This window comes from Protomyctophum parallelum (assembly GCF_964188405.1).
Source record: "Protomyctophum parallelum genome assembly, chromosome: 19".
Classification (NCBI taxonomy): Eukaryota; Metazoa; Chordata; class Actinopteri; order Myctophiformes; family Myctophidae; genus Protomyctophum; species Protomyctophum parallelum.
This window is the reverse complement of record NC_139717.1, coordinates 41,016,136-41,036,200: the sequence shown is the minus strand read 5'-3', so window position 1 is coordinate 41,036,200 and position 20,065 is coordinate 41,016,136. Positions and strand designations below refer to the sequence as shown.

Below are 20,065 nucleotides of genomic sequence, written 5' to 3'. Positions count from 1 at the left end.
TGTTGTTGCGCCATTTTGATTTACTAATCACTCTGTGTACTCACACTATAACATAAGTTTCGTTTTCTCGGAACAGACGTGCGTCATCAATGCCACCCATAGCCGAGCCCGTTCTGGGGTAGGGCAGTTGCTATGTATTTTATTGAGTCTGACTATTTCATTTCATTTTATTTTAGAGAGAACTAGCTGGTGAATGCCTCTTAGTTTTTGTTTGTTTGTTTGAGTGACAGGCAGCCATCTGTGTACACTACGGGTGCGTTCACTGCGTTCGGAAATGCGCACCGGGAGCGCACTCGCCTATATAGTTTGCATTGCTCAGTGCGCTATTTCCGAACGCGCCCGCACACTGAATGGGAAACTGGAGTTTTACTGCCATCTGCTGTCCAATAAATGGATGTGGGTCTACTTTCCTTTCCTTATGCGGCTTGGTTGGTACTTTGCTGTAATGTGGAGGTGTGAAAACAAACCAAACGTAATAAACATATAGTCAGTTAAACATTATCCGTCTTGCAGAAAACACACTTTCAGTTCATGTGAAATACTAAGGATAATTTGTTATTTAAATTAAAACCTGGCTTATTTATTTGCAATGCTAAACGTCAAATCCCATAATGCTTCGCGATCTCCAAAGCCAGGTGGGTGCACGCCCTCTATGGGTGCCGTGCACGCCTACGCATCATAAACCCATCCATCGAGTGACTGACTGACTGTAATCCGCACTAGTAGCTAAAGCTGAATCCTGTGCCGTTTAAACCTTACTGTTTGTTAGCTGGTGTTTTGCATTGAATACAGCAAAAATGGACAACTCCGGGAAGGAAAAGGAAGCGATTCAACTAATGGCTGATGCCGATAAGAAAATCAAGTCATCTGGCTCTCTCATGGGAGGGATGTTTGGAGGGTAAGGCATCATTGCACCAAACAAGCAGCTACTGTAGCTCTCTGGTCAAATGTTAGCATAATACGCTCGATCATGACAAGCTACACAGACACATTTTCAGTGTTGTTTTCTGTGCACTTGTGAGATCTGACAAATAGGTGTATGTACAAATAGGTGGCTGAGCTGTATATTGCATTATATGATTACAGGGAGACGTTTTATGAGATCAATGAATGAGCCTGGGTAGGCAGCAGCTGCATGGTCATGTAAACAAAATGGTTTATGCATGTCAGACTCGGCCATATTTGAGATGACTATGAAGCTGTAACTGATGCGAACCTACATTAGTAGCCTGCACCGCCACAATTATAAAATGGCAGTGGAAAAACGGGCTTGACACATCTCTTGAAGGACTAATACAAATGGGGGTGCAATGGCTTTGTTTATGTGTGTAAGGTTTGTAAACACATGAGTAAAACAGACCTACTACGTTGATTTATGACCGGGTTAAGAAATCCCATATGTTCTATCTACAAATCAAAACCTTTAAGAATGTTTAAAGCAATCTTTAGATTGAGCCTTTAATCACTATTTGCATGGTTTTATGTGTTGAAGTCAGTAAGTCATTTTGGGTGAAGTAGCAAATACATGATCTGATGTTAACCTACATGGTTGCCTTTCAAAATTGTAGGTAAATACCCCAATATGTCCAGGTTTTATTTGATTTGCAAACATTTCATGATAACATGCAATTTATAATTATAATAATATAGATACAGTATTAATAATAATGACTGTATTCATGAAGAGTAAAAGTAAAATAATTAATGCGTGCAAGAATTGAACCGCAGTGAGTAAGATGCATCCAAGGACAAAACCTAAAACAGCCAGTGGCTCTGTGACTCAGTGTTTAGTTTTCCAACCCTCAGTGGTAGGTGACCCAGATGATGATGCTGTTGTCATTGGGCTGTATTGTGCTTATTCACTCTGGAGGACCTTTAGACAGACTGTGCACAGTGGCCAGGCAGCTGCAGCAGTGATGTCTACTATCCTGATTGGATGACAGCTTCAGAGGGCTCCCAGGGGGTTCCCTGTTTGATGATAAAGCCACAGTGAGATTTACAGTGACGAATATTGACAGGCAAACAAGCTTGACGTCAGTGTGAATTGTTGTGGGCCGAGAAATAAGCTATTGTTAAAATATGTGTTTGAGTGTGTTTCCTTTCTCTGTTTTCTATTTGAGTAGCGGACCGCACAAAGTCGAAGAGGCCTGTGAGATGTACTGCAGAGCAGCCAACATGTTCAAGATGGCCAAGAACTGGACCGGTATGATGACACCTGTATTGTTGTCACAAACACATCACGTTGTAATTATCAGTACATTTAATCAAAGTAGTAAGTTCCAAAATACAGTACCAGAGAGATCGTTGCAGTTAGTGATGCACCGAATATTCGACCGCAGAAAATATTCGGCAGAAAATGGCTAAAAACGCATTTTCGGCCTATTCGGTTTCGGTAGAAAATATATCACCGAATAGTGTATGCAATTAATGCATTCAAAAGAGCTGAATAAATGTTTTATGGACCCATAATAGTGATTATTATTTAAGTTAGGTTTTGCCATAACCATTTATTTTTTATGTATAGTATTAATCATATTCGGATATTCGGTTTTCGGCCAACTGTTTCCTATATTCGGTATTCGGCCAAGAATTTCCCTTTCGGTGCATCCCTAGATGCAGTAGTTCATTTCATGGGGAGAGTTACAGTACGGCGACAGCCAGACGATTTTCCGGAAGTGCATTATTTGTCAATGGGACCCGGCAACTACTGGGATAGAGGCGATAGCAGGCGAACAGGCGATGGTTGAAAAGTGGGTGGAGGGATGTCGGCCGAAAAGATAAAAATAATTCATCTCTTGGGCCACGTCGCCCGGCGATAGTGGGCGATTGGGCGATAGCCAATGAATTAATGGAAAGTTAGCCGTTTGTGTACAATGCTGCATAAATCACAGTTTGGTGTTCAGTGGTGAATACCGACTATACAGGTAAAATACCCTGCATCAGAAAACTGGCTTCTGTCATGTCGACTAGCATTTTTTGGCCAAATGGAAATACTGGAAATGAAAAAGAAATTCTTAAACTTTAAGTGCAAAACAAACTACTTTGCAGCATTATTATTATCACTATTATTATTACGCTTATAGATTGTAATCTACTATGTGTAGCTACTATACAACTTTCACATTATGGTTTTACTTTTACACTTTGGTCCCTTGTAAACTTGAAAATGCTGTTTGACAAACCGTCAAAAAGTAAACGGTCGATGTGTACAGCAGTAAACTGTTCTGTGGGATCATTATCATCTTATTACATTTACATGATTTACAAGGGATCATTTGTTTTGTTTTTATCACCAGCTTCATAACCTCTTCTGTGTGTTCTGTGTCCAGGTGCTGGAAATGCTTTTTGCAAGGCGGCTCGCCTGCACTTGCAACTCCAGAACAAACATGACTGTGCCGTCAGTTACATCGATGCAGGAAACGCTTTCAAAAAGGCAGACCCCAATGGTGAGATGAGAAGTTTCCTCATTACATTTATGTCTAAACCTCACATCACATAGGTTTTTATTTTAAAGATTTGTGTACGATACTGACATTCTAAAATGTATTTGTTGTACAGTATATATATGTCGTATAAATCCTAGAATACAAAAATATATACAGTAGGACATTTTTCAGTTGTGCTGCAGCTACTTTTGTTTAGCATTGTAATGTTCAAATAAAGTGCTAGACGTGTCATAATGATCATTTTATAAAGGGGATAGTTATTATTGGCTGTTACTCGGTCTATGTAAACACATGATGTGGCCAAAACAAGTTTAAGAAAATGCCAGGTCACAAGGACAGCCTTTCTCAGCTACATTGGCAGAATCTCTGTCCACCCAGAGTGCCTGGACCTATATACAGGTTTATTTTTCCTTAGACAAACATTGAAAATCACACCCGTGTGAAGTGAGGGGCGCTAATATTAAATATTAATATTAAAGTCTAACTCATGTTGATTAGGTGATGTAATGGTGATGTAAAACAAACGGTGCAAACAACACGGGTTTGATTTTTTTTTTATATCTTTTTGACATTACTCTTTCTCTCTCCTGAAACAATTTTGGATGGTTTTCATTGGTTCTTGTCACTGCTAACCTCCACCGTTGGCTTGGGCCCTCTCTGTCACTTGACAGGGAGGACAATGACTGTGGGACTGTTGAAGGGAGGCAAATTTACAAAAACCCAACAATTCCCCCATGAGCAAGGAAAAACTCCCCTTCAATGGGAGGAAATCTCAAACAGAACCTGTCTCTGTGGGCGGTCATCTTCCCTCTTCCCTGACAGATTGCTTACTAGCATCTTTGTGTCCCGTCCTCCCTCTCGCAAACCAAACAATGACTAATAATAAGCCATTGTCTATGGAAACACTCAAACTGCAGGCAAGAAAACACAAAAGAATTGTGATTGTGGACAAATGGAGAGGGAGAGAGTAGGTGAGAGGAGCTCAGAGATTCAGAGGAGGTCCCCTGGTGGTCTGAGCATATTGCAGCAACGTAACATAATTTGTTCAATTAGGACATTCAGCCACAGACTGCAGATACCAGCCTGTGACCTCGTTATCAGGCAAAAACGTTGTCTTACGTTTCTCAGTCCATCTCACCTTACTGGTGGAGAGCAAGTGATGAATGTGTTGAAGATGTTGCTCTTCATTTGGATCTTGTTTTCAATTGATCCCTGTGCTGTTTGTCCCCTGTGCTGCTTTGTTTATTGCTCTGTCTCTGAAGTGTGCGTCTGCTGTGCAGAATGCATATGTGGCCTTTAATACCCACCCCCCACCTCCATCGGCAGCAGATCAAGTTTTGTCATAGGAGATTGAAGGAAGAGCTTTTATTCTATTACCTCTGTTTGTCCCAACTAGATCACAGGGCTCTTTCATAGCACTGTATTACAAGTTTATCCAGTATATTCTGCCTTTATGTCCAGTGAAGAGATGGAACAGTCCTTTGGTTTAAAATTATAGTTCCATTTCTGTGTTTTAATTCACACTTTCAGCGTGGCATTAAAGTGCTGTGCTGCACCCGACGTCCATATTTTGGGCATGTCATTATAGGTAAACCCCATGCAAAACTCTTGACAGTCCGTACATACTCCTCACTGGGTTAACCAATCGGTCTGATTTGAACAAAGCTAACCAATGCAGCGTGTCTTTAACTGTGCCCTCCTCTTCTCTTAATGCGGCCAATAGAGGCAATCAAGTGTTTAAATGCGGCCATCGATATATACACAGACATGGTAAGATGCATGCACAGACACAAACTAGCCATTCTGCCTATGTTGCATATCTTCATTCTTGTTCATTTAGCCTTCGCTTTTCTTGAATGGTGTGCACATCTGTTTATTGTTGTGCTGACAAGATACTTTTCCCTATGACCAGAATCCTCTCGCAAAATCTAAATATTCTAATAAAAGAAATGTCAATATTAGGCCACCTGCATTATTGTGAACATGTTTTACAGATTTGAGTCATCTCTAGAGATGTGTGTAGTGTAGCATGCCATTGTGTCACCTGTCAGTCACACCGCAGCAGCAGTACTACTTGAGGGTTGCGTGGCGCCTCTGGGTTAGTAAAGACCTTTCCCTCCATCTCCAGGGAAGGTTCACCATCGCAGCCAAGCACCACATCAGCATCGCAGAGATCTACGAGTCCGAACTGGTGGACATCGAAAAGGTGGGTGTTTGTGGGTGGATGTGTTACGTAGGAGTGTACCTCCTTTATGTGACTGCGCGTGTACAACAGTGGTTTTCAACCATTTTCATATCAAAGCCCATTATTTATTCTGCATTTGAGCCACGGACCACCGTTTGATGAGATTTAGCTTCACAGACCCAAGAATTTTGTCATCTTTGGATATGATTTTCTCCACAATTCCATGCTGTATTGTATATATGTGGTACCATAGGAGAGATAACAGGCAGACGTTGATCAAAATAACAATTATTTTACATTCTCTAATTGTGTAGACTTCTTGTAATTTAAGTAATGCCGATGTTTAACAAAAATGTAACCAATTTGGTTTCATTTTACACTCTCAAGAGTTAAAGATCTATAAGGGCCCATTTGTTTACCAACTTTCCATCATTTCTGGACCACCTGGAACCCCCTCAAGGACCACTGGTGGTCCCCAGACCACTGGTTGAGAACCACTGGTGTACATTGACAATCAAATGCATGAGTTGTTTGTATGCATGATGCCACCCTGTGCATGCTTACTGCACATGCACAGTATGGTGTTTGTACTCTACTGTAATCATGAAATGAGTCTTAATCAGTCATGGTGAGTGACTAACATTAGAGTGGTTAAACCTGTTAATCTGAAGGATCTCTTTAAAGTTCATCTTCCTTTTTTTTTCACAGGCCATTGCACATTATGAGCAGGCAGCAGATTATTACAAAGGAGAGGAGTCAAACAGGTACCATTTCTGCTCCACACCACATCATAGCGTTAAAGCAATAGGAAATGTACTACAATAATAATAATAATGTACAATAAGGGATGGATATACAGAATACACAAATGTTATATTTATCTCTTTACACGTTTTAAATATTGTATTAAATGCATACAATTCTAAAGTCTAAATATAGAATTGCACTGAAACATAAGCGATGGTTCTCATTCTCTGACTGCTCGCTGTGCGCTCCTCTGTCCTGTCCAGATGAATGTTGAATAGTTTTCGTACTAAGTGGCGAGGCATCTTAAGGATCTTTTCTAGTTGTCACTACAGTATCATTGAGCTTCCTCTTCATGTCATTAGTGTCAGCACTCATTATTCCTCTGCCAGCCACTCTAAAGCCTGATTCATACTGATTCATATGCCTATAAATTAGGCATAATGTGCTTGTACTGTAGCATTATGACACAGATGAACATACAGCAACAGCGATTTATGCGCAAATTGGGCTGTTGTCTTCACGTCAAAAACGGAGCGAGGTACCAAGGAGTCCTGGGACGAGGCATGCTGTAGTAGAAGTTGTTGTACAGTCTTTATACTAAACCTGAAAACACGATGGAGGACAGAGGAGTCACGCCTAATGTTTACTTAATCCTAGGATCATGTGGTTGTCTGCCAGGAATAATGTGACTTTCAGCTGAACAATGTGATGCATTGATGATACCAAGACATGACTTTCTTTTGTTTGCAACACAGCAGGTCACATAACCTTGTTTGTCCAAAATGTTTCAGGAAATGGAAAAAAGAACCTGTGTTCCAATGGATCCAATGTAGTTATTATTTAGTCACAAGCTCTTGTTAATACTTTTCATTGGTTAAATATTTATAAAAGCCCACAGTCAGACATTCAACTTTCAACCTGATCTCCCTATTTTGGTCTTGCAATTATCTTGCAAACATTTTCAACATCTTTTAAAGAGTAAAACAGCCAATCCACAAATTCACAACACATCATGATGCAGTGCCTCGTGAGCTTGTAGATTTTTTTTTCTGTGACACAATCGAGAAATATACATAAATAGATTAAATATGGGCATACAAGGTTTCTGCCTGACGGCAACTGGTATATGCTTTGAGTCCAGTTTCTCAATATGCCCTGTCTTTGTGTTAGCTCTGCCAACAAGTGTCTGCTGAAGGTGGGTTCCTACAGCGCTCAGTTGGAACAGTACCAGAAGGCCATTGAGATTTATGAGCAGGTAGGTCTGACCACTCTAGTATTATTTTTGTACTTTGTGAGCCGATCGGCACAGCTTGCGAGAGCTAATAAGCGTATTCTTTCTGCTTGCGTAACGTCTTTGTTTTGCGTTTGTGCAGGTCGGAGCCAACACTATGGACAACCCACTACTGAAATACAGCGCAAAAGAGTACTTCTTCAAAGCCTCCCTGTGTCATTTTATTGTGGACGAACTGAACGCTAAGGCAAGTTCTTGCCACCAGTATGACTTATTAAATGATTCTGTGATTTATTCAATTGTGGACATAGTTAAGCAACCATAGAGTGATTGAGTGATAGAGGGCAGAACCCATGTGAAACGGAACGGAATTAGAGTACGTAACTCACTCCCAGTATGATGAGAAGTGACCAAGAAATAGGTAGAGGAATATCATGCATTATCATGCATACATTGTGTTTACCTTTTTTTTTACCCCAGCCTTGACGGTGCACTTTCATTACTGCTCTGCAGTATGGTCGAGTGCAGACAAAAAACATCTGTGTAAGCTTCAATTAGCTCAGAATAAAGCTGCAAGGCTTGCGCTTGACTGCACTGTCCATTGGGTGTGAGCGAGGCAGAATGCTGAGGAATTGCATATCAGTCTCTCATGGCTCAGTAGAGGAGAGGTTGGCATACAATTAGTGTTTCTTTAGGTATTCTTTTTTATAGTAAACAATCAAGCTTCGAAGTAACATCGAAGAAATGTTATTTTTTTGATGGGTTGTGCTGCTTAGTTTTCTTTTTACTGTACTTACTGTTTCTATTAAGACTGTTTCATGTTTTAATATGTTTTGTTATATGTAAGTGAAGAATTTTGTATTCATTTGTTGTGGACCCCAGGAAGAGTAGCTGCTTGCTTTGATGGCAGCTAATGGAGCTCTGAGTAAAGAATAAAAGAAGAATTTTGGTTTGTGTAGTTGTCTTGCCATGATGTAACTCAATGGTTACTACTAAAAAGATCTATAATCCAAATTCTCTGACACTGCTTTAAGCATTCTTCGAAAATACCAGATTCACAACATTTCACATTGAGACATGTTATGAGGTTGTAGATATTTCCGTTATTCGACCACGTTGCGGCAAGGATATGATTCCTGTGTTTGCTGTCGTGTCCATCTTTCCCGTCACTCTTCGATGTCCTGTTCCAGTAACACAGGAAACACTCCATAAAGAAATCTCTGTCTCCACAGATCGCCGTTGAGAAGTATGAGGAGATGTTTCCAGCCTTCTCAGACTCGAGGGAATGCAAGCTCTTGAAGGTACCTAGCTGTTCATACTTAACAGAAGGGTGTGTTTGTTTTGTACTTTAACTCTATGACGATGTCTGTTCGTCCGTTTGTAGTGGTGTCCGAATTAATAGTTATAATTATTATACCATATAGTGGAATCATCTGAGGTAGGTAGGTCGGGAGTGGCTTATTGTAGGTATCAGCCGGTAACACACAGGAGTCTGTCCCCGTAACAATGCGCTAGACCCCTGGGAGGTGGATTGCTGAGGTGGTGGAGGGCCGCACCTACCATCAGCTGCCAGTACTTCCCGCACGACAAGCTGTGCTACTACTCATACACTGAGTTGGCGGTGACCAGTATCGAACCCATGAACTTGCGGTCCAAAGACGAGAACTCTACTGACTGAGCTATCCAGACATGAATGATCTGAACCCACAATGTATTGTCCTGTAATAAAACTGCCAGCGTTGTTCTGGCACATTTCATGAACACTCATGCTTTTAAACTATGGTATTACATTTCAAGTGTACACAATGTACACAAACATACACACAACAACATAACACATTTCTTTTTAGCCCTACTAGTGAGAGCAGGTTGGTCGGCTAATCTACATTTCCTGTTTTGCAGAAACTCCTGGATGCCCATGAGGAACAGAATGCGGAGGCATTCACGGACGCGGTAAGTCTGTGAGAGTTGTGCAGTTTTCCAACCTAAAACTAGGTCTTGTTTACATCACTCATAATAACACTCCTGACCATGAGTCATTGTGTATTTGTCTTCTAGTGAGTGATCAAATCTTATCACTCTTACTGCTGTCTTACCGTATTAAAACATGACAGGGCCCCCAAATCATCAACATATTGATTCCACCCTAGTACCAAACTGGATATATGGATGGATCTGGTAAAGCTCACTAACCTGACTCCGACAGATTGCGGCAGTACTGAGTTCACAAGTTCCCTCCTCCTGCCTGCATCTGGGATCTCTCAGGCAGAAACGATGAACCCGGAAGCAGCGGGACAAAAATCTGATATCTCCCTAATAATTTCGAGTTGTAGTCTTGTTAGGTTGTGTTTACATTGCGCTGTGGCAGCGCTTCAATATGTCATAAGTCTCGCGTTGATCCCGCCTCCAGCGGCCCCATACAGCTGCATATCGCTCAGAATTCAACCGGAGTACATCGTCTCTGCCTGAGAGATCCCAGAGAGAAGGGGAGTGGTTCTACCAGGCTAAAAGCTCACCGCATCGTTGTCAATAGTTGGATTCTGCTGTGTCATGGATTAACAAGAATATGAACGGTTTATAAAATGGAGATACATTCAAGAATTGAAATTAACACGCCTAGCCAGAATTATATATAATTAATTGTATTAATTTCATGTCATCTAAAAGCAAAAATCCATCAAACATGTCAGACAGTTTACATGAATATGTTAATATGTGCATCGGTGTGCGACACAGCACTACATGTACTGTGTATGGAAGTTTCACTTTTTAAATTATATTACGGAAGAAAATGAACTTTTACAAAATATTCTAATTCATTGAGATGGCCCTGTATATCGAGCCCTTCTCCATCTGTGTGTAGGTGAAGGAGTATGACTCCATCTCTCGTCTGGACCAGTGGCACACCACCCTGCTGTTGCGCATCAAAAAGACCATCCAGGGTGACGAAGGGGACCTCAAGTGACGAGGGAGAGAGACACCACAGGGTGCAAACGCAGCATGGAGGGTGGACTCCATAACGGCATGCTACCCCATCACCTATACACTAAAGTCTGAGTTATATTTCTTTGCATACTGGTGTCACGCACCTACAAAAGCAGATCTACAAGCATGTAAATTGGCTATTTGCAGTGTGCGACACAATGTGCATCAAAGTATGAATCAGGCATAACCCTCACTCATCCCTTCACTCATTACATTTTCTTTTTTTTGTGAACTAGCCAACCCAGGTCCCCCTCTTACAGAGTACATCAGAATTATTAACTGCTGCAATCCATATATCATTTCAGGAGAAGTATTTTCTGTTAATTTACACATTTGATTTTTGATTCTGTGAGGGCTCCCTATCGCAACGCCTTGAAAGCCAGTCTGGACGCAAACCCTCAGTTGTTCAACTTGTGATGCGTTTTGAGCTTGTAGATCTATTTCTGTTGTGATTTGTAGAGCGAGGACAAAAAGGGGACCAAGTACAGCATAGACCCCTGGGGAATCCCAAACAAAGCATAATATCAGGGTTTAAGTGGTTAAAGGTTAGCTGCATTTCCCCTTCGTTAATAAGGAGTGACCCCAGGGGCTTACCTCATGTGGCATTGGAGAGGCGCATCTGATGTTAGTATTGACATGATTTGTACAATCAGTTCTTTGTTAGTCAAATATAAATTTCTATGTAGTTTTTGTTAAATATTTATTTTCTTTACAAGATATTGTTTAATTGTCAATCCAATGCCTATTGTGCATGGCTTCCATTTGACAAATGTATTATCAGTAAGTGTATTTTTGAGGTCCAAGGTAGACAGAATGACATCCTTAATATCATAATTGTTCTTTAACTAAATTACATCCTTAATCAGAATTGTTATTTCAGTCATAAAAATAGAATACTCTTTCCAACAGGAAGAGACTTGACTTCACAAAAGATTAATGCAAAGTAATGTAGACTGTTAGAACACCAAGTCTACAAGTATCTCACACCAATGCTTTTTCTGAACATACTATTCCTTATTTGTGAGTGGATCGACCAGTGTAATATTAATTTTGAATGTGTGAATCTATAAGCCATGATTTATAGTTTCTGTGGAAAAACTGTATTTTTTGAATGAAGAATTCTCCCCCTACTCTTTTACGTAAGAAAAAGAAAATACACCATCACCCACCACTCATATTGTGCTGTATTGTATTGTGAACTTAGCTGTATCATTGAAGGTTTGCTAATGTAGTGCACCTTCCAAATGGCCAGTTACTAAGCATGCCATTGTGTATAGTTTAGTGTTGTACTTTGTGTACTAGTGAGCCGCACCAAAGTTTTTACTGAAGAGTCAGTCATCCTACTTATCAAGCTTCTTCCAGAAAGAATAACAGTGTACTTGTTATGACTTGAGCTGTATGCTTGTTCGAATGGACAAAATTAAAGACATTTATCTCCCAAACAACCCCTTGTCTTTTTGCTGTTCATTACGGCTCATTACAAAGGCAATTATGACATTACTGGATATCTGCTTTAAATAACTTTTATTGTACATCAAACGGCAATTCCATGCCATGTGCAAGCTCATTAGATATATTTCAAAGTAAGTACAGTACACAGAGACTACTCCTGGCAGTCTAGACTCTAGATTGTGTGGCCACAGTCTGAGACATAAAATTAAATATGAGTTTCACTCAAGGCTGATTAAAACAAAGTAGGTGCATTTCTGCCCGTTGTCAGAACATTGCACTGAAATGATACCTTCAAGCATTGCTTCAGTCACAATCAACCAGGTACAAAATACATTAAAATTACTGATAAGATGAAGTGAAGTGGATTTAGTTTGACACCGCGATTTAAGATTTTACACAAATCTCAGTATTGTCAGTGGGGACTTCCTCTGGTGTTTCCTCAGAATTAATTTGCTCTGCTGTCCTTTGTTGCTCGTCTGTGGTGGCTGGCTGTTCCACATCACACTCCTCCTCGCCGATGATCAAAGTCTGAATGTCGTTCAAAACGTCCGCCTCGGGAGCCGGGGCCAAAATGGTCTGCGAGACAACGGCTTCCAGGACCGAAGCGCTCGACACAGCTGGGAGCACTGAAACCGAGGCCAGCATGTCTTCCGAGACGGGTACGCAGGGAGAGGAAGAAGACATGACGGCAGCAGAGGACACGGGGAGAGGGTGGGCCATGCAGACGGGTATAGAGAAAGGGACGGAGATGGTCGAACCGTCTATGGAAATGACACTAGCCCCTGTGCCGTCGGTGGTCATGATGGGCTGGAACTGTGTCCCTGGTGGGACCTCGCCGTGGATGACAATGATGCCACCCAGGCCACCGTGACTGGCCCAGTTGGCTGACAAAGTGACCGGCTCTAGCGGCTCAGCTGGCACCACAGTGTTCTGGGCCGAAGACGCACCACTAACGCCACCACCACTGACGCTGCTGCCTCCGGCGCCATCGCTTCCGGCACTGCTCACATTCTCCCCTGCTGCTGTGCTTTCTGCTTTCACCTTGGCGGAATCTTGGGGTTTCCTGTCCTCGATATTTCCATCCAGCACCACCAGGTAATTCTTCCAGGGGGCGTCTGTGTCATGCGTCTGGATTTGAATGCACTGATGTTATATTTTACCTTGTCAAAACATTATCAATGGAGAACCGCTCGTTTCTTAAAGGGCAATAATGGCCCCAAAATAGAGAAAGAATATACAGTATCTCACCATGGTGTGCCTGCGAACTGTGGACTTGTCTGTGAAGGTGCGGTTACAAAGGCCACACATGTAGGGTTTCTCCCCTGTATGGATGCGCTGGTGCCTCTGGAGGGCATTGAGTTGGGTGAACTGCTTGTCACATTCCTTACAGCTGTATGGACGCTCGCCTACCAATGCCAGATGAGATATAGAGACAACAGTGAAGAAACTAATGACAAAATAAATCCTGATTTCCCAGTCAGGAAACAAGACATGCCTCAGTGCAAATTACAACATGTGCAGATGGAATTTAGGACATGGTTTGTCTGTATTTACAGTATGTCTTGAGATCCACACAAAAATGTGGATCTTGGACTTCGTGTGTTCATCAGTAACAAGACTTTATCTATGACATGATTCAATTATTTTGAATGCTGCACGATCCCAGACCCTTTTTCTATCATACATTTAAAGTGAAATATTTCACAGTATAAAACATTTGTGAAAAAGATTAGTGGAGGTGCTTCTGTAGCCTACTGGCAGTATCTACACGAATGTGGTCTAATCAATCCAGCGATTCACGAGATTATCTCCGGACAGAGACACACACACACAGACCATCATAGACAGCTAGCCTCTTGCAGAGCCACGGTTATTACCTGTGTGTATCTTTAGATGCTGATGGAGAGAGTTTCTCTGAGCAAAGCCTCGACCACACTGTTCACACTTGTATGGCCTGGAGCCAGTGTGGATGTTGGAGTGGTGCCTCAGGTACTCCTTGGACGCAAAGCTTTTCCCACAGGCCTCACACATGAAGGGCTTCTCTCCTAGGACACCAGACAAAAACACAAACGAGAACAATGCGATGACGTCTAGTATGGTGCTGTGTGCGTAAGATAGCTTTGTCTTCATGAGCACCCATGGAGCCAGTTGTCTGTTGATGAGGACCAGTTCAAAAGAGGACTCCTCCTCATCAGAGGTGTGGTGGGGATATTTGACATCTGTATACTTTGACTAATCCAGTGTACCGGTAATCGGTTATGCTGTGTGGTGGACTGGAGGAAAACAGCGTGCAGTGGTATTTACTCACACTCCACTCATATGGTCTGCTCTAGACAATGCTTGTGATTCCACCAGATGTGTTTAAAACACATCCCAGAAGCAGCTCTCCGCTCCAAGATAAATATCAAACATATTTTATAATTATCAGTGGCCCTGATGGGTTTGTGAGCAAATTGGAAGGCTTAAGATGCAGATAATCGGTTCCGACCAGCCTTAAACAGGGAACGCCCCTGTGATGCCCTGTGGACGTTTCCCCCATTATCCTGTAGTGTGAGCCCAGATTATGATGTCGCCAATATGGCGACATCATAAATTTGAAGCTGATGAAAGATGAAACCAATGTAAACACTCAATAGCTGTGCTTGTGTTACCGGTTAAGTCAGGTTTGTAAATCAACATAAAAAACCCTTATGATTAAAAATGTCAGCAGCCCACATCTACTTCACAACTGGCCAGAGGTACTACACAAACAGAAAGTGATTGCGACATCTCTCACCAGTGTGGGATCTCTTATGATAAGACAGCATGTGCTTCTGGGTAAACCTGGCGTTACATTGGTCACAGGCAAATGGCTTCTCTCCTGTGTGAGTCCTGAATATAAAAAAAAAGACAAAACAAAAAGAAAGGTGGGGAAGAGAGTGAATTTCAGTCCTGAGTGGCTCATCATTCATCACCAAGTGCAGAACTGGTCAGTAGCTCTTACCTGTGGTGCATTTTGAGGGCAGAGCTCTGTGTGAATTTGGCATTGCACAGGGTGCACTCAAAGGGTTTGGCGCCGGTGTGCGTTCTCTCGTGCAACAGCAGGGCAGTTTTTGAGCTGAGCGCCTTCCCACAGAGAGGACACATGTGACGCTGACCGCCCCCTTCGTGCACCTGTTCGTTCCAAATGACACAAAGAAGAACCAGGAAAACGTGAAAAGCGTGCAGGTAGAAACTGGTCTCACAGAACACTGATTGTCAATCACATAAGTGTATAAGGAAAAACTTGTTACTGGACTGATTTTGGCCAATCGCAGCATAATCCTCCTCACCTGCCGCTGATGGCGGATGACGTCCTTCTTGCGTTTGAAGGTCTTGGTGCAGACTTGGCAGTTGAACAGCCGCTCGTCACTGTGCACGTGTTTCTCGTGGATCTTCAGGTTGCCGCGGTTGCGAAAGGTCTGCTGGCAGGTCTCGCAGCGGTATACAACTTCTGCTTTCACTCCATGGTACGTGCTGGTGGGAACCACAGTGACAGGAAAACAGCTGTCAGTCATCTGAATGTGTCACATAGCGATAGAAATTATGTATTGTATAATTGTGCTCCATTATTACATAGAATGTGACTCAAAGTGAAATGTGCTTTAAGTATGTGCAAATGTGCTTTATAGACACGGTTTATTTGACATGATTGTATGCTTAAGATAAATAATTATTTAACCAGCTATAGATTAATTGGGATGAAATTGGACTTGGAACATGATTCCATGCTTTATATAATTATAAATGAAAATATATATTTGATGTTGAGCATTATAAAAGGGTAAACATGCCATATAAAGCAGAATGTACAGTATATGCTGCTACTGTATGTGATGTCAGTCTCATTAGCAGTCTCAAACTGTTAGGACAATGACTTAGAATAAAACTCTTCAGCAACCGAGTATGTCGCACCTGATGTGTTTCATGTAGCTTCTCTCGTAGTGGAATGTCCGCTGGCATTTCTCACACTCAAACTGGGCCTTGGAAACTCTTTTGAGCATCCTCTGTGCGTCCCCGTCCCCTTCCTCTTCCTTCAAGGTCAGGTACAGAGGGTCTTGAGGATCTCCAGGGTCTTCCTCTGGCATCTCCTCTGGCTCATCGTCTTCATCGTCAGAGGCAGGCACAACATCCTGTGGAACCTCGTCATTCTCCTGGAGTGGAGCTTTGTCCTCGACCTCAGCTGTATTTTCAACAGCAGTGTCCATGTCGGCGTTCTTCTCCGAACCCTCTTTGGCTGCCTTGTCTCTTTCCCGCTTTAAGACCTTCACGAGGACCTTACGGCCAGCCAGTCTGCTGCTGAGCCGCGGTCCTCCTCCCTCCTCGCCACGTGTGGATTCATCTTTACCCCTGGCCGTGTTTTTCACCTTCGACCTTTTAGAAGTGCCCTCCCCTCTCTTCGAGCCCTTCGGTGAGAGGTACCGCTTCCGGGTGGCCCGTCTAGGCGGTCTCTTTGTCCTAGTCTTCTGTGTCGCCTCAGAGTCTGTACCCTCCGGCTCAGATTTGTCCTCATCCATAGATAAGGTTTCTGCTGCGGGGCGCTCCTCCAATTGTCCGGCGTCCAGGGCCTCGCTGCAAACCTCCGAAAGACCAGTGCAGTCCAACATCGCCGCCACTTCTCGGACGTCGCCGATCTTGTCTCTGGCCACCTCCACTTTGCCAGTGTACACAAACTCCAGAAACGTGGAAAAGTCTGCAGTGTGCATGTTTGAGAGGAACAGCTTGCTAGGGGCAGCATCTTGGGAGAGGAGAATCCTCTTGAAGTAGCCACTGGATGCAGCGAGCATCACTTGGTGGGCTGGAAACTCCTCCGTCTCTCCCTGGTAATCTACCAGCACCGTTACATCACTCAGCTGCCCTTGCAGCCTCAGCTGATGAAGGGAGCCCAGGATGTTCTCATGATGACTCTTAGAAGACAGCCTTACTACTCCGTCATCCATGCTTTTATCAGAGCTACAGAGCAAAAAAAAACAAAGGGCATGCAACTTAATTAGTGTCTAGCTGAATTGTGAACGAAGGCCTATTGATCCTTGATCTAGCCCTAGAATATTATGTCTGATATTCCCTACAGTGAGTGCATGTATTGCATACCGGTATATTATACGGTATATTATACACAGAACACACAAGGATCAATCTCAATGGCATTCATTTCTACTGTAATTTGAAGTGCCGTGTGTAGTCCAATAATTAACTGCAGAGACTTGAGGTCATCCCCTCATTTCATAATACATCTGGCAGAAAAGGTGTAATTGGTTAAATATCACCACTTTTCCGCCAGATCCATGCAGACCACATTCTCTAATCTCTATAATCTATATGGCAGGATGACATGAACAGCATATATTGTATATTGTATCTTTTCCCTTTTTTGCTTCCCATATGATGAATTTAGCTACATAGAAATGTCTATTTGTATGTCTCTAAATGTTTGTATGTCTTTAAATGTTTTGATGAATTGAACAATGTGGACCCTGTTGTAAACAAGTGTAATGCTTAATTGGGTCGTCCACTCACAGTTGACAGTCTTTGTATTGAGTTTGTGCTTAAAATGTACTGTAAATTCTACAAACTGTTAATAAATATTTCAATCAATCAATCAATCAGCAGCACTCAAACAGCATCAATATGTATGTATTTGGTTAAAATGGGTAAGGTTTTAAAAAAGGCAAAAGCATGCTCTGTTGCATGTATGTGGGGGGACACTAATTGACAAATTACAATTTCCCTGCACCAAAAGCAACACACGTCAATTACGGTACACACGTGCTCTTGAAAGGAAATGTACGTGTTCAGAATTCAGATTGGTGTGAATGTGAATGTCATCCTCCTGTCATGTTGTACAGAGAAATGTGGAAATGATCTCGTAGAAAAGTAGAGATATTTCATTTGACTGACACAATTTCTTCCAAAACTTTCAAATGGATATGGAACTATAGATGACAAGTCGCAGCAGTGTATTGGTGGTGAGCACACGTATACTTGCTGTAAAATAAGAATTCCGCCGAGATGTAGGCTATTATCATTATGTATCCATCCACGGAAATGTCCCAATTGTTGGCTGTGTTTATGAATACATGTATGGAACATTCTCAATTATATCTAATTATTTTATCCTGTTGTCACAATTGGTGCACACAATGGGAATGTTGCACTGGTAAAACGCCTCAATGTTCACTGCCCTGCTCAAAGGCACAGTAGGCTACATTTATTATATAGGCTAATGCTCTACTAAATCATTTTAAATTACCCACCCTCTCCTAGTAATGAGTTGTTGTTGTTGTAATAATAATAATGATGATCTGTACATCGACTTTAATCATAGATACCCATCCCTGCCATTACAAACACAGACGTTCACTTGGATTTTATATAAACAATGCTATCTGCTAGCCCTAAGATTAGCTAACGTTAGCCCCTGCAGACACAACAATAGTGACCTGTTAACATGATTTATTCTGTGAAAAGAATTGGTCACTTTTAAGTAAATCCAGCTTTAACGGACAACAACACACGGTGAACGTCCACGGTTTGATAACGTTACAAAGTCATGAAACAACCTTTCTTACCGTAAGCTCGCTAAAATGGAGGCCCCCCACAAAGGTAGAGTCTACATCCCATAGCCCGGGGGAACGAGCGCCCTGCGATTGGTTGGGTGATTGTCTGGAAATTGGAAAAGTGGTCAGCTGTTGGCTGTTGAGAAACGTTTGTGATTTTTTGGTCCATAATTTGTCTATAATAACATTAACTCCAGCTACTTTTGTACAAACAAACTCATGGAAGAGGAAGATCTCTGCTCTGCTTCTGCGGCCTCGGCCTGACAGGTATGCAGTCCAGGGGTTCCCCAGCTAAATGATATGGGTGGGTACAAAATGGTAACATTTTGTATTTTTGTACACTCTGAGTTAAATGACCATTTAAATGGGGTCTCAGAGATATAAATGTCATTAAATGGGGGTCTGAAATTAAATAGTTGAAATTGAGAAGCACTGCTAGAGCCTTCTCATATTATTTTCAAATGGGGGTCTGCGCTCTGAGCCTCTGCCTCCTGCCGCGGGGTCCTTGACGTCGTTGAAGTCTTTGTATTGAGTTTGTGCTTGAAATGTAGGCCTACTGTAATTCTGCAAACTGTTAATACATATTTCAATCAATCAATCAAAAACCCACATGGTCTAGGGAGAATTTTAACATATCCGAAGTTATCCCCCACAAGAGACAACCTCTACAATGTGTATAAATTAAGCATATAAAATGGAACAACAACAATACTGTCATCATTATTAATTTGTTGAAATTTATGTCAACTTTAAATTCGACAACGTTGTCTGCTTGCTTGACAACCAATCACGGCGCTACCGACTGTCCATCCGGGCTATGGGATGATGTGGCCTCATCACAACTGCGCCTAGTGCGTTCTTTACAGCGGAAGGTATTTAATATGATTTGCTTCGTCTTACGCCTTTTAATCTTAGAGTATATATACTCTATGCTTTTAATACATGTTTAATACCGGTAGTACCCTAGGTAGTAGGCTACCTCTTATAAGTTCCTTTCCTGATTAGCTATAAAGTGTGTATTATTATCTCATGTCCACTGGGTGGCACCACTATAAAGAGGCTACACTGATAAAAGCCACAGGAAGATGCTGACTGAAAGTGAAACATTTGGCTCACATTTAAAACATCTATAACATATGCTTAAACTTGCACTGCTAACACCTACATGGCGAATTAACCCATAGTACTGTAAGAAGAATATATATTTTCTTCTTCTCCTTTGAGTTCTTTTGACCTGTTTATTGTCAGATTGGGAAAAACAAGGCAACGCGACCTGTAGACTTAGATAGCATTTGATACAGACTTATAGCATATTATGTAGACAGCACTATAATTGCATTGTATGTAGTCATAGCACGTACATATGTATAGCATAGTAGTATAGATGTATAGTTTATATGTATAGCTTCATTATATAGATATTCCACTGTTACTTTCTTAGCTT

General features: G+C 41.9%; 2 protein-coding genes across 3 annotated transcripts; one reads left to right on the top strand and one right to left on the bottom strand.

The window, feature by feature from the left end:
- The first annotated feature begins 702 nt into the window (after positions 1-702).
- Positions 703-12,099, top strand: napbb (N-ethylmaleimide-sensitive factor attachment protein, beta b). 2 transcript variants are annotated; one of them, XM_083790717.1, is made up of 11 exons: positions 703-898; positions 2,124-2,203; positions 3,330-3,446; positions 5,170-5,216; positions 5,575-5,652; positions 6,340-6,395; positions 7,549-7,633; positions 7,752-7,856; positions 8,842-8,910; positions 9,512-9,562; positions 10,473-12,099. In XM_083790717.1, exons 1-11 carry the CDS (start codon positions 798-800, stop codon positions 10,572-10,574), a joined length of 891 nt encoding a protein of 296 aa, XP_083646843.1. In that variant the 5' UTR covers positions 703-797; the 3' UTR covers positions 10,575-12,099. The 2 variants fall into 2 exon arrangements, with proteins under 2 accessions (XP_083646843.1, XP_083646844.1); XM_083790718.1 differs by lacking the exon at positions 5,170-5,216.
- Positions 12,100-12,103: 4 nt separating this feature from the next.
- On the bottom strand, positions 12,104-18,685 carry gzf1 (GDNF-inducible zinc finger protein 1). Its single transcript, XM_083790716.1, has 8 exons — positions 18,634-18,685; positions 15,980-17,017; positions 15,358-15,541; positions 15,030-15,199; positions 14,823-14,917; positions 13,924-14,091; positions 13,295-13,452; positions 12,104-13,174 (listed from the first exon to the last, which is right to left on the bottom strand). Exons 2-8 carry the CDS (start codon positions 17,002-17,004, stop codon positions 12,431-12,433), a joined length of 2,544 nt encoding a protein of 847 aa, XP_083646842.1. The 5' UTR covers positions 17,005-17,017; positions 18,634-18,685; the 3' UTR covers positions 12,104-12,430.
- Between the last annotated feature and the right edge of the window lie 1,380 nt (positions 18,686-20,065).